The following is a 13,491-nucleotide window of genomic DNA, read 5'->3' on the forward strand; positions in this document are numbered from 1 at the left end:
GCTTCTCTCCAGGCACGGACACACCTCACCCCAGCATGGGGTACAACCCACAGCATCAGCTGCATCACGGCAGGCACTGAGCGCTCGCCCGGGAGCACACAGTGACCCCAGCACCCAAGTTCAATAATCCTGATGAATCCAAAGAACCAGTGATGTTAAAAAAAAATGACAGACTTTTTAATTGTACATCAGACATATTAATTACAACTTGGGTACAACAAGAGTTGGTTATTACAAGCAGCAACCTGAATTCATAATTCTTTAGAAGGTGCACAGAGTCATTATAATATCTATAAGAGCTAATGCAAAATATACTCTGCAGCAAAAATACTTTTAAAGGCTCCACATTCAAATCTCTGCAAGAGGCCAGGAGGAGAGAGAAGGGAGAAAGAGGAAGGGAACTAGGGCCACACCTTGTGGGTGCTCCCACGAGTGCGATGTCCGTTGGCGCATCCCGCAGGAATCACCCTGCTCAGCCTTGGCAGAGCTCCTGGCAGCTCCCATCACCCCCAGGCAGCAACTCAGACGGTAACAAGGGCTTCGTAGGCACTTGTGAAAGGGAAATACTTGAAGGGATCCTTTGGTGACGAAGCCAAGGCAGGATAGAGCAACCCAGCTGGCTGAGGGAGCTGCATCCATCCCTGCCAGGGATGGGGGTCCCAGCAGCAGGTGTCCCAAAAATGGAGATTCACCCCCTGGACGAGCTGAGATGCAGACCGTGAGGGTGCCGAGCTCCCCTCTGACCCTGCTCGGCTCAAACCATCTCATGGTTGGAGCTGGATGGAGTCTCCTCTCCCAGACCTCACACCACACAAGCCGCCGACAGCTTCTCTACCAAGCACAACACCGGCTGCACAACACTGGGCAACTCATCAGAAAGGAATTAAAATGCTTTTACCTGCCAAGCCAAATATTCTTGCTCCTAGAATGGGCACTGAAGCAGCTCACGCCTGGCCCAAACGATACAAGCACATCCTGGGGCTGCAGAGAAGCTGCTGCTCTGCACCACTGCATCATCACCAGTACCAGCCCCTCACAGCCATGCACAGGCCTGCTGCCTGCTACATTAATTAAAACAACTGATAACCCCTCTTCATGAGTGTCCCACAACGTTATTTCAGCAGTAGCTGAAGTTTTTAAGTACCATGCTTTGGCCTCTGGTTTGCAAACATCACCTGCTCCCTCCTGCTGATCATGATGATGAATTTTTCTTAAGTCTTTTTTCAACCAAACCAGCTTTTCAGGCAGATCCCGTGAGCGCACGTTTGAACAAGGAGGGGGCTGTGAGGATGGGCTGTGCCGACAGAGCAGGACCACACAGCACCCCCGGCATCCCTCACCCTCCATCCCCAGCAGAGAGCCACGATGGCGATGGGGGAGAGGTGAGGACAACATTAAAAATATATCTATATATCTCTCAGGAAAAAAAAAATCTAACAAGTAAATCTGATATTAGATTTTTTTAAAAAAGACAATTGCTTTGCCTTGAACAACCTGTCAGTATTGCTTTACTTGAAGAAGGGGGCTGCCCCTTCTCTTCTGTAGACAAACCAACCCAGCATACTCACAAACACTGACGTTACCCCACAAACAGAAAGCCTGGCCGCCCTCCAGCGAGACACAGCCACGAGGCCACGGGGATGGCCGCGAGGACCCTGCTACAACCCCCTTTCCATGCCCCCGTTGTCCTCTTCAGCCTTTTTGGTTTGTCTGCTGATTTGGCACGTTCAAGACAAGGATTCCTGCAGGAATAAAGGCCTCGGGCTCCAGTCTGTGAAACGCCCGTGGTGGTTTTAAGGCAAGGGTGTATCTCTTGGCTGATGTATTCCAAGACCGTGATTGTCAGAAGAACAGGAACGAAGTTGGTGCATCATCACACGCTGTCTTGGTCACAAGACGCAGGCTGTTTAGGGGGCATTTTCCCCTCACTTGTAACAAACCACGTTCCTTTAACGAATGGATTTAGGAGGAGGAAAACCCCATACACCGGCTCTGGTGATACTTGCCCCACATTTGCTACAGGCAGGAGGCCGGGCTGTGGAACAGCGGGGAGGGAGGTGCTTTTGGCATTAGCAGCAGGACCCCTCAAGTCTGCTCCGTAAGGCTTGGATGTGAGGAGGAGTTAGGGTGCACCAGGCACCAGCACAACGTCTGCCTGCGTGAGCAGGTCGTGTCCCCAAAGGGGTGTCCCCAGGGCCACCCAGCCACGCTGGGAGAACCCTTCTGGAAAGGCCAAGCTCACCGTTCCGACCACCACCAGGATGGTGCCTCGGGCTCGGCCAAAGGCTCCATCCGGAATGCGCGGCTGGGCCACGCTCTTTGCATATACACGGCCAATAAAGTAACTGTTAAAATTTAAAAAATACAGCAGCAAGGCTGGGGGGTTCAGCCCTGGGCAGCGCTGGGTATGCTGCTTCCACCCGTGGCAGTTCCTGGGGAGCCAGCCCCAGCTGAGACCCCCAAGCGTGGAGGGGTCTCAGCCCTCTCCTCTGCTTCACGCCGAGGGTTTCCCCATCACCCAGATCTCCTCTGGTTTGGCTCCGGGAGAGGTTTGGGGTTGGCGGGGTTCAGTACGGGGTCGTGCCTTCCCACTCCACCAGGTACTGCACCTTCCCCTCCAGCGTCACCCGCCGCGCCAGCACTTGGTACTTCTCGCCGCAGACCAGCCTGCCCGCCGCCCCGAAGTAGCTGCTGATGGAGGACTTGAGGTGGGAGAGCGAGGAGTCGTCCTCGCTGATGCTCTCGAAGGTGTGGCTGTCGATGCCATCGTCCGGGCGGTCAGGGCCGCCGGTAGCCTCGCTGCCCTCGGGGGTGGCCCCGGCCGGGCGCACCCCAGCCTCTCCGCCTCTCCTCTTGGCCCCCGCCGAGGCGTAGGCGGGTGCTGCCAGCTTGCGCTTGCGGCTGCCCACGGTCCTCTGGCTGCGCCGGAGGGGACAGAGAAGCGGTGAAGGCAAAGCCCGAAAGGTGCCCCCACCGTGCTGTGCCCGCCACCCTGTGAGCCTGCAGGGAGCACGCCAGGAATTCAAGCAAGCCCAGCAAAGACCCGCAGCTCCGACCCTGCACACCCAGCAAGGAAATGCGCCTTTGGGACCACCAGCCTGTTCGGGAGGCAGGGAGGGAAGGCTCCCTGGTGCAGGACATCCCTGTGCCAGGACGTGGGTGCTGCAGGGGGAGGAGCGGCAGCCCCTCGCCCCGCTGGCCGTGCCACCAGGACCCCTCTGGAAGGGGGTGAAGGGGCAGAGCCCTCACCTGGACTCGTAGGAAAGGCTTGTGGTGGCCGAGCCCGAGGTGCTAGCAGCATCCGTGGAGTCCACGTCCGACAGGAAGGTTTGTCCCGAGCTGGCACTGGGGACAGGAGGCAGCGTCGGCCCCAGCCCGGCACAAGCAGCTCCCACCTCCCCAGCTGCTCCTGCTCCAGTCTCACACGCGCCTGCAGCCGGAGGCTTTCCAGCTCTGCCTCACACTGGGGCGTTCAAACCACCCCGCCCTTGCTGCCCGCGCTCCCGGGCCCAGCCGCACAGACCTTTTCAGGCTCTGAATTTCATCCAGTGTGAAGTCAAAGATGCTGGCCAGGTGGTGGTTGGTGCTCCAGGCGGAGGTGAAGTCGCTCTGCCCCACAAAAACACGCGCACTCGTCAACGCTGCGCGGAGCGGAGCTGCCCACGACCCCAGCATCAGTGCCCTCTGCCCTGGCACCACCGCGCTCCCTCCCACAGCCCCGCAGCCCCCGGGAAGCGGGCTCGGCACAGAACATCTGCAGACCCCAGGGTGAGGGACAGGAGCCCCTGGGATGGGGGCTGCAGGGTCCCACCCAGTTGCCAAAGCCCGGGATGTTCCCGCAGAGGAGGAAGTGAAGGACTCACGCTGGGAATGGCATCCTCCAGCAGGAACTTGGCCCTCTTGCGCCGCGCTGCTCGCCGCTTCTGCTGCTGGAGCTGCCGTGGCAGGAGGCTGCAAAACAAGGGGGTGAGGCTGCCGGCCGCCCCAGGGGAGCGTGGCAGTGGGGGAAGCCCAGGTGAATTTGGCCACTCACTCATCTTTATGGATGTATTTGCTTTTTCCCCTCTTTTTCAGCTCACAGGAGCCGCTCTCGCCCACGCCAGGGGCTTTCTCTGGCAGAACCTTGCTGGGGGGGTTCGGTGGGACACGGATCCGCAGGCGAAAGATGCATTTCTTCTTTTTGATTTCCTTCCCACACAGAAACCTGGGCGGCAGAGGGGAGGAAAGAGCCCCAGGAGCATCCTGCATCCCATCCTGTCCCGTCCCTCGCCCCGCACTCCTGGGGGCTCACCTGCTCTTATAGCTGTTGAGTGCGTTGAGGAGGTGGGGGCCGCGCTCAGCGACAGGGGTGCCCGTCAGCTGCAGAGAGACGGCAGAGGTCAGGCAGGGCTCGGCCCCCGCAGTGGTTATGCATAAACTAAACAGACGGGGGAACCCGAACTCCGGGTTTCAGCTCCTGCCCGAGGTCAGGGAGCGAGGGATGCCAAAGCTCAGTCGCAGGGGCTTGGCACTGGCTCCGTGCAGGGGAAGGAGGCATTTGCAGGGGTCTGATTCAATGCAGAGACAGGTTTCCAACACACCCTGATTTCAGCAGTTCTCCCAGCTCTTGCTCCAGCTGGGGACCTTGTCAGGTACAACCCCCAGACAAACAGAAATTCCAGCACAGGGAAAGTTGAAGCTGCTAATTTTGAGCAAGAGCTGCCCGTGCTGAGCAAACACCCCAGGCTGGGTGATTCTGCTCACCCAGAGACCCTGGGCAGGTGTTTTTAAGTTCCTTCCAAGTGGCAGAGCTCACTGCCCCACCCTTTCACTGCGAGCACTGCCCTCCATAGAAGGGACCTTAAGGCTCATCCAGTTCCAATTCCAAACCAAGGGACACTTGCCAGCCAACCTGCTCCAGCCTAAGCAGCTCAGCTGCAACAGGGAAGGAGGATCCAGTCTCTCTGAGCCAAGGCTTTGGGAACAGCCATTCATGACTTAAATCCCTGGAAGCACCTCTCCCTCCCAACAGCCGCTCTCCAGCCCAAGCCCAGGCTGCGCATTTTTACCTTTCCGAGCTGCAGCAGATCCCAGTGGTGGTTCACGAAGGCCAAGATCTCCTCAAAGTCAAAATACTTCTTCTTGCTCTGCACACCCAGATTGTAGAGGGCGAGATGGACGACATCCACCCTGCAGCGGCAAAGAGTGAGAGGGTCGGCAGCCTGCTGGGTGGTGCCCACCACAATGCTCTGCTCCACCAGCACCACTTGAGCGTAAGCCCTAGCATGGCCCTGTCTAAACCTCCCAATCTTCTCACTGGCAGCTGGGACCATTCCCACACCCCACAGGGGACGCAGCCCTGGCCTGGACACACGTCCCAGGGGATCCTGCCACAGCCAGGACAGCATCCCCTGAGCTTTGGGTAGGGTTGGGATGCTGCCTGCAGCTGGGGAAGCCCAAACACCAAGACCCCTGAGCCCAGGAGCTGGAGGACATGCTGCTCCCAGGACAAATGCCCAGTCTGACAGCTTTTAAGAAGCCCCAGGTGTCTGCTCTCCTTGCAGCTGGGTACGGGAGCTGGACAGCTCTTGTCCATGTGAAAACACTCTGTCTATTTTAACAACCCACTCCATCCCGTGGACTCCACGCTTGCCCTAACAATGAAAGCCAAGCAACATATCCTGCAGGATTTCCCTCACTCTTCTTCCAGCAACGTCCCCCAGGCAGCCGCGTACCAGCAGCCGCGTACCAGCAGCCCATAAGCACCAGTAGCGCATCCAACACGGCTCAGCAGGGGAACAGCAGGGGAAACCAGGGCTGCTGGTGCTGCTAACGCACTTCATGAAGTGCTTTTAGACTAGCAATGTATCCTAGAAGGGACCACTTCTAAACGTGTATCTAATCACAGCATTTGATGACTTGTCACCGATTGCCTTTTGCAATAATCTTCTGGCAAACGTCCACCTTGGCTCCTGGGCCGATCCCGCTGCCTCCCCACCGCGAGGGCCAAGCTCTGCTCTTGGTCTGCAGCCAAAGGAGCCTTTTAATGAGGCAGCCTGGGCTCGAGGGGAGCTGGGTCAAGGACACACGAGTGGCCAGAGGCTCCACTCCCCACCCTGAAACTTGCACCCACGCTGGAACGAGCAGGAAATGCTCCGAGAATACGCGCCGCCTAAACCCGGCTCTGGGGCTGGCCCCAAGGCAAGGGCTCGGCGGCACCAGAACCGGCCAGCCTGGCATCTTACAACCACCCCAGCTGGACCCAAAGGAGCCAGGGCCATTTCTTACCATCTCAAGGGCAGACGCTTGATGTATTCCGGTCCCTGGTTGCATACGGAGCAGAAAAACACATAGAACCTAGAAAGCAGTGGGGAGCGGAGAGCTGGGGGTCATCCCCACAGCCCAGCAGGGCCTGGGGACGGGTTGGGGCGAGGACAGTGCTCTGGGTGCCAATGGTGACGGCACAGTCAGGTGGAGCAGGGCTTTGCGGGACAGGGCCACCCGCCTGCCCCCGCGGCAGCTGATCTGCCCCCACGCCACAGCAGGGTCGGGGACATATAGAACGGGGCTGTGCCCTTGTCCCACCCTGGGAAGCCAGCTCCGATTCCCAGCACCACATCAGCAAAGTCTGGAAGGGACGTACCGGTCTCCGAACATCATGGGGTCACTGAGGCACTGGGTGCAGGCTTCATGGAACCACTGTCGGCAGCGGTAGCACTGCAGCATCTTCAGGTACCACCTGGGGAGGGAAAGGAGGTGGGTGACAGCAACAGCCACTGCCCCGGCCCCCTCCCAGGCACAGAACCCCCAGCCAAGGGAGAGAAAATTGGCCCTAACTTCTATTTTCCGCAGCTGCAGAGGTGGGTGCGAATGGTGCCTCTGGGAATGACTGGAGACGTGGATGGCAGAGGCAGCACAGACAGCAAACCCACCAGCCCCAGGACTTCTCTCTTGTGGGAAAAAGCTCCCCAACCTGATCGCAGCCGCCTTTGCAAACGCTTTTCCCCACAGAACTGGACACGACAGCCCCCCCAGCCAGCGGGCAGGCGGCGGCTTACTCGCCAGGGCCCCCGCAGTAGCAGTAGCACTGCTGCTGGTTGGTCCGGTGCGGGGAGTCCCACTCCAGCAGGTCGGGGTTGTAGGACAGCACCATCTTGACGGCTTGCAGCGTCTTGGCGATGGCTCCTTTCTTCAGGGCACCCCCTTTCTGCAGGGCCAGGATTGGGGTGGGGGGTCAGCACAGACACTGGAGGTGCCACATCCTGCACTGCTGTGCTGAGGGCAGGCGGCACGCGGTGACCCCGGCAGCCCCACTCACCCGCACGGCCAGAGCGAATATGCAGCGGCGGCAGAACCACGGCGTCCCCAGCGGGCCCTCGCCGCCGCTCGCCACCGGGATGTGGCACTGCTGGTGATAACCTGTGGGAGGGCTCGGCTTCAGCGCCTCCGGGCTGGCCAGACCCCCAGCGCTGGGGCCCTACGCCCGCACTCACCCAGCCCGCACTTCCCGCAGATGAGGATTTCGTTCCTGGGACCCGTCGTCTTTCCCAGGCAGATGTTGCACTTGAGCTCCTCCCCGGGGACACCGGCTGCGGGGTGGAGATGGCAGAGTCAGAGACGTGCACGGCACAGCCAGGTGGCACCGGGAAGGACCCTCTGGCACCGTGGTTGAAAGGGAGGATGCGGCAACACTTACCATGCTGGATGTCCTTCCAGAGGACCCAGTACTTGGAGTTGTCCTCAAACGTGACGAGGCAGCTCTGCTTGGAGCCGCTCACCTACGGGGGGAGAGAGGAAAGAACCTGTGGGCATCAGCTCCCACTCCGAACGCTTCCCTGTTTTCCCTGGCGACCAGCCCAGCCCTTCGGGGCTGTGGGAAGTCCAGTTTGGGGTGTGATACCCAGGGATCATCAACCCAAAATGCCCTGCTGATCAAAGACACATTTCAGCGCAGGACAACACCCCTCTGAGCTGCACGCCAACCCAGAGAACAGGGCTAGCTACATGTTGGGTGCCCATCTTATCTTTTTGGGTGTCCACCTTATCTTTTTGGGTGCCCACCTTACCCTTTTGATCTTTCCAAGGTAATAGAGGCCATCGGTCCAGCGGCACAGCACGTACTGCCCCTCCGTCAGCTTGACCATGAGCTCCCGGCAGCTGCCACCCCTCCATGCCGAGGCAGCGGCTGGTGCTTGCTGGACACGACCAGCAGCAGCGTAGACGTCTCGGATGATGGGGTTGAGCTTGGCGGTCTCCATCAGCAGAACCTGGAGGGGAAGCACGTGCTGATCACCCTGCCCTCACATCACACCGCAACACATCCCTCGGCCAAGCCTGGTATCCCAGAGGGTTCCACCTGAGAGCGCCAAGCCCTGGGATGGTTCAGCCCCACCAGCAGGTGCTCAGGATCCAAAAAAAGAGCATTGTTGAGCCAGGATCCTCCACCAGTAAGCTGACATCAGAGGGAGGAGCTGCAATCTTCGCTACTCCTGAGCAAGGGGGAATTAACCCTCAGCTCCCGCAGCACGAAGCCATCCCGCTGTGGGGCACAGGGACACGGCACCAGCCTGCAGAGGTGAAGGGGCATCTGAGGGACAGCAGCTTTACATTTAATGTGATTTTCAATTCATAGAATCATTTGGTTGGAAAACACCTTTGAGATTGAGTCCAACCGTAAACTTAAACCACTCTTAAACCATCTCCGAGCACCTTGTCTACCCATCTTTTAAACCCCTCCAGGGATGGGGACTCCACCGCTGCCCTGGGCAGCCTGAGAACCCTTTCACTGAAAAAATTTTCTCAATATCCAGTCTAATCCTCCTCTGGCACAACTTAAGGCCGTTTCCTCTCATCCTATCGCTGGTTACTTGGGAGAGGAGCCCAGCACCCACCTCGCTCCAACCTCTTTTCACCATTTCCTAGCAGCTCTGCAGGCTCCCAAACCAACAGCCCCGCTGCACGAGCGGGGAAACGGCAGCGCCACACGCAGCGAGCAAAACCCAGCAGCCGAGTTTCACTACCGGGAGGTTTGAATCGCATGAAAGCAACCAACCACGCTTAGCCAGCATCGCCAACAACCCTGCCGCAGGTGCTGCCATCCTTCCCAGCCCTCCGTAAAACAACCGAAAAGTTACTTTTCCCTTCTTTTTGCGCTGCCATCACAGTGAAACGACAAGAAATCTCCCCGTGCCGTACGCAACTCCGCTCTGCCCGCACCGGGCTATTAATAACATTCCCATTTCTCCAAGAATGCCCTGGCTGGGCAGGAGCAACCGAACTCGGGGTAAAGGAAAGGAGGCAGCTCGCCGGGGTTGGCGGGAGCAGCGAGCTGCGACATGTCACCCGCAGAGCATCTCCCCGTGGGAGCGGTTATGGAAGCGGAGGGGAAACGCACGCAGGGAATGGGGGGGACGCTCACAGAAAGTGAGGGGGACGCGTGAGAGGGGGGAAATGCACCCATGAGAATGGGGACACACACACACACGGGGACATGCACACGAGAATGGGGGGACACAGGAGAATGGGGGGGACACAGGAGAATGGGGGGGACACACAGGAGAATAGGGGACACACAGGAGAATAGGGGACACACACACACGGGGGGGACACGCATGAAGGAGGGGGACATGCCCAGGGAGGCAGGGGACACCCACACCGGGGGGGATGGGACACAGGAGGGAGACACACACACATATGGGAAACTCGAGGGGACACACACATGGAGGGGACACACACATGGAGGGGACACAGGACACACAGGGAAACACATGAGGGACACAGGGTCACACAGACACATGGGGGGGACATGACACACATATAGGGGACACGGGGGGACAGATGGGACACACATAGAGGGAAGACACAGGGGGACACACTCATGGGAGGGGACGGGGACATACATGGGGAGGACAGGACACGGGGGGACATAGGGGGACACACATGGGTGGGAGGACACATGACACACAGGGGGGACACACATAGGGGACACGAGGGGACAGATGGGTCACACACAGAGGGAAGACACGGGGGGACACACAGGGGGAGGGGGACAGGGACACACATGGGGGGGCGCAGGACACAGATGGGGGATACATGACACACACACGGGGGGGACATGGGGACACACACGGGGGGGATATGACAGACATATGGGGGGGGGGATAGACAGGGGACAGGTCGGGGAGACACGGGGGGGCCAGACGGGCCGGGGTGCGTTACCGGGGCCGCTCCGGGGCCGGGTCCCGGCTCAGCGGGCGCTCAGCGGGCGCGGGCGGCGGGCGGCGCCTTCGCCATCTTCCCGCGCTTCCCCCGCGCCGCCCCCCGCCATGACGCAGCGGGCGGGGCCACGGGCCCCTCAGGGCCCCTCAGGGGGCACCCGCCCCCCCAGGCCTCCCAGGCCACCCCTTACCCCCCCCGCTGCCCCCTCATGGGTACCTGCTGCACCCCCAGGGCCCCCCGGGGGTGCTTGGTGCCCCCCGACACCCCCCATGGGCACCTGGTACCCCCCCAATACCTCCCTATGGGGTACCTGTTGCCCCCCCGGGTACCTGCTACACCCCTCACCCCCCCGCCATGGATACCTCCTGCTTCCCATGGGGAACCTGCCATCCCCCCTCACCTTGGGTACCTGCTAATCCCCTCATAAATTCTTGGTGACCCCATCATGGGGTACCTGCTGCCCCCCAATACTCCCCGTGGGGCACCTGCTGCCCTTCCCACCCAGGTGCCATCACACCCCATCCCTCCCCCAGGGCCTCCTTGTCCCCACAGCATCACCCCTCCACCCACCAGCCCTCTCCCTGCACCCACCCCTGGGGGCCCTCAGGGTCACCCACCCATGGAGAGGACACCGTCCCCCTGTGCCACCCACAGGGGACCCCTTGCCTGCCCCCATCCCCAAGTGGTGGCCGCAGCCAGGTCACAGCATCCCCCGGGATGGGGGGCAGGGGGTGCCCTCCCTGCCTGGCATCGTCCGGTGCAAGGGAACAACCTGTGCTCACCGGGATTCCTGGAAGCGGGGCAGCCTTTCTCCGAATCGCCTCGGAGAGAATCAACCGCTGCAAAAATGCTTGCGGTCGGTGCCAAGAAGAAAACTTAAGGATTTGATGTTTGTTGGAAAGCGCTGCCAAAAAAGACATGTTTGCAGGCCTGCTCGGGCGGCAGAGAAGCCGATTCCCGGTGTGGGGTCCAGGCCAAGTGCGAGCAGAGTCGATAGGAATTTTATTGCCTGTAAACGGGGGGCTCTGCGGGGCGGCTGCCCCCACGCTGGGGTTCAGAGCAGCTCCCCCGGGCGCCAGCAGTGACTGGCACAGCGCTGGAACGCCTTTTAACTCCCCCGCGGGTAATTCTGTCATCTTAGAAATCGTATTTTTTAAGCAAACTTTCCCATAAAGCTCTGGCAACGGATTGCTGCCTGCAGTGCCACCGGCCCCCGGGGCTGCGTCGGTGATGCCACCCCCAGAACCTGATGGGGGACGCGGTTCCCTAAGGGCTGAGAGCAGCCAGGAGCTCTCCTCTTGGCTTCGCACGTCGTGGTGTGTAAGGCAAAGCCCCGTGCAACATGCTGAGTGGCAGGAGAGGGCCCAGCACGCTGTGTCAGGCTGTGCCAAACCGTGCCAGGCTGTGCTTGCACCCAGCCACTGGGCCCACGTTTGCAGAGTTTTAGGCAGCTGAAAAAGAAACGGCCTCTCGTTCCCTGGCATAAAAACACCATCTTTCACAGGGTACCTGACGCATCTTCAAATCAAGCGACCAAGCTCCGCGGTGAGTCACGACGTTGTAGCTGTGAGTCACCGTGGGATTAAAATAACTCTTGCACCGTAACTCTCCCGCTGGACAAACGCTGCTGCTCACTTCAGTGCAGCTGGTGGTGCTGGGCTTGACCAGAAGTGAGTTGTTTGCTCCCATTCCCCCCGTGGTGCTGGTAAAGCAGCAAGCAAAGTCGGGCTTACACCCTCCTCCCAGCCACCAGGAGTTGTGTTTGCAGCATTTTAGCCATTTGCCATGGGAAGGGGGATTATGTGACACGTAAATCAAACACTGGATCAAGTTCACCCTGGGTGTAAACAGGGATAGCCTTACTGAAACACTTCCAGCACGGAGCAGACACCCAAACCCAGCATCTGCCAATGGAAAGGAAGGAGTAACATTGCCTGGAACAAAAGTTCTGAATACAAATTAAAAATCTTAGAATCATAGAATAGTTTGGGTTCAAAGGGACCTTAAAAATCACCCAGTCCCACCCCCTGCCATGGGCAGGGACACCTCCCACTGGATCAGGGGCTCCAAGCCCCATCCAACCTGGCCTTGAACCCCTCCAGGGATGGGGCAGCCACATCTTCTCTGGGCAACCTGGGCCAGGGCCTCCCTACCCTCATCATGAAGAAATTCCTCTTCATGTCTAGTCTAAACCTGCTCCTCTCCAGTTTATACCCATTGTCCCTTGTCCTGTCACTACAAACTTTGTAAAATACAGGCGTTTGATTTGAATGAAGCCCCAGGTAGACAACTACTCCAACACCCTCATTTTGTCCTTGAAAACTTCTTGTCGCCCATCCACCCCTGCACTTGCAGAGGTGGGGAAGGCTCTTTCCTGCTCGCAGCTGGAGAATCACAGGATTCAGCCCTGGGGGAGCCCCGGCCGGAGCAAAGCCCGTGGCACACGCGGGGCGAGCAGCTCCCAGCGCTGCTTCTCTTTCTGCATTGAACAGCGCCCAGCAATCGGGGACCTTCTTTTCACAGTGTTTTCCTTTCTTTGAAAACAGGAGTGGGAGGAGGGGTTGTACGTTGGCTTGTAGTCTTGGAAACCGAAGCCGAGGAATATTGAATGGGAACCCAAACATGAAGCTGCCTCTAAACCCCAGGCCTGATGTGGAGATAGGATCTGCAGAAACCACTCGCGCTGGCTGCAGCCGCCCCGAGCGACACAGGGCACAGCTCTCATATGTTCAAAACAATTCACAAGTGCTGTTTCCAGCTGGAGATTCAGCTGGTAAAACGCGACACATGCGTGCAGAGTAAAGCAGCTACAACCAAAGCAGCTTGGCCACCTCTCCTGGCCAGCGCTTCCCGCTGCTCCACAGGTCTCGACCACCTCTTCTCTGACACCACCTGATGGACCAACACAACCAAGCTAAGTTCAAAGCAGCTGTGTGCAAGGTTGTGGGTTCTTTTTCTGTCCTGAAGAAGGGCTTATAAGCCTAAAACCTTGTCTGTTGTTTTTTTTCTGCTGTATTAGTCAATTCAAAAAATATCTTTCCCTACAGACCTTGTCCTCCATTGTTTGAGACCCTGGTAGCCACAGAAGCACTAATACTCCTTGCCAACCTAGCTATTAAAGACGGAACATCCAGTCCTGATTTAGCTCACTAGAACTTTTTTTGACTTTTTCTGCATCGTTTGATTTGATCCAGACTGAAAAAAAAATCCCTCTGGCTGCTCATTTCCACGACAGAAATGATTTGCTGGATTAGTGAAGTCTTGCTACTGCTCAGATTTCAGCTTCTTTCCCGG

The 13,491-nt window shown here is 58.6% G+C and overlaps 1 protein-coding gene across 2 annotated transcripts; it reads right to left on the bottom strand.

Moving 5' to 3' along the window:
• Positions 1–150: 150 nt before the first annotated feature.
• PHF19 (PHD finger protein 19) lies at positions 151–11,122 on the bottom strand. 2 transcript variants are annotated; one of them, XM_069873346.1, is made up of 15 exons: positions 10,970–11,122; positions 8,046–8,246; positions 7,676–7,757; positions 7,473–7,568; positions 7,298–7,398; positions 7,038–7,186; positions 6,623–6,718; positions 6,268–6,336; positions 5,049–5,169; positions 4,292–4,359; positions 4,034–4,204; positions 3,864–3,951; positions 3,524–3,609; positions 3,250–3,345; positions 151–2,919 (listed from the first exon to the last, which is right to left on the bottom strand). In XM_069873346.1, the coding sequence occupies exons 2-15, from the start codon at positions 8,235–8,237 to the stop codon at positions 2,568–2,570; spliced, it is 1,767 nt and encodes a 588-aa protein (XP_069729447.1). In that variant the 5' UTR covers positions 8,238–8,246; positions 10,970–11,122; the 3' UTR covers positions 151–2,567. The 2 variants fall into 2 exon arrangements, with proteins under 2 accessions (XP_069729447.1, XP_069729446.1); XM_069873345.1 differs by lacking the exon at positions 10,970–11,122 and adding an exon at positions 10,198–10,281.
• Between the last annotated feature and the right edge of the window lie 2,369 nt (positions 11,123–13,491).

The sequence above is a fragment of the Phaenicophaeus curvirostris genome, chromosome 20 (genome assembly GCF_032191515.1).
Source record: "Phaenicophaeus curvirostris isolate KB17595 chromosome 20, BPBGC_Pcur_1.0, whole genome shotgun sequence".
NCBI lineage: Eukaryota > Metazoa > Chordata > Aves > Cuculiformes > Cuculidae > Phaenicophaeus > Phaenicophaeus curvirostris.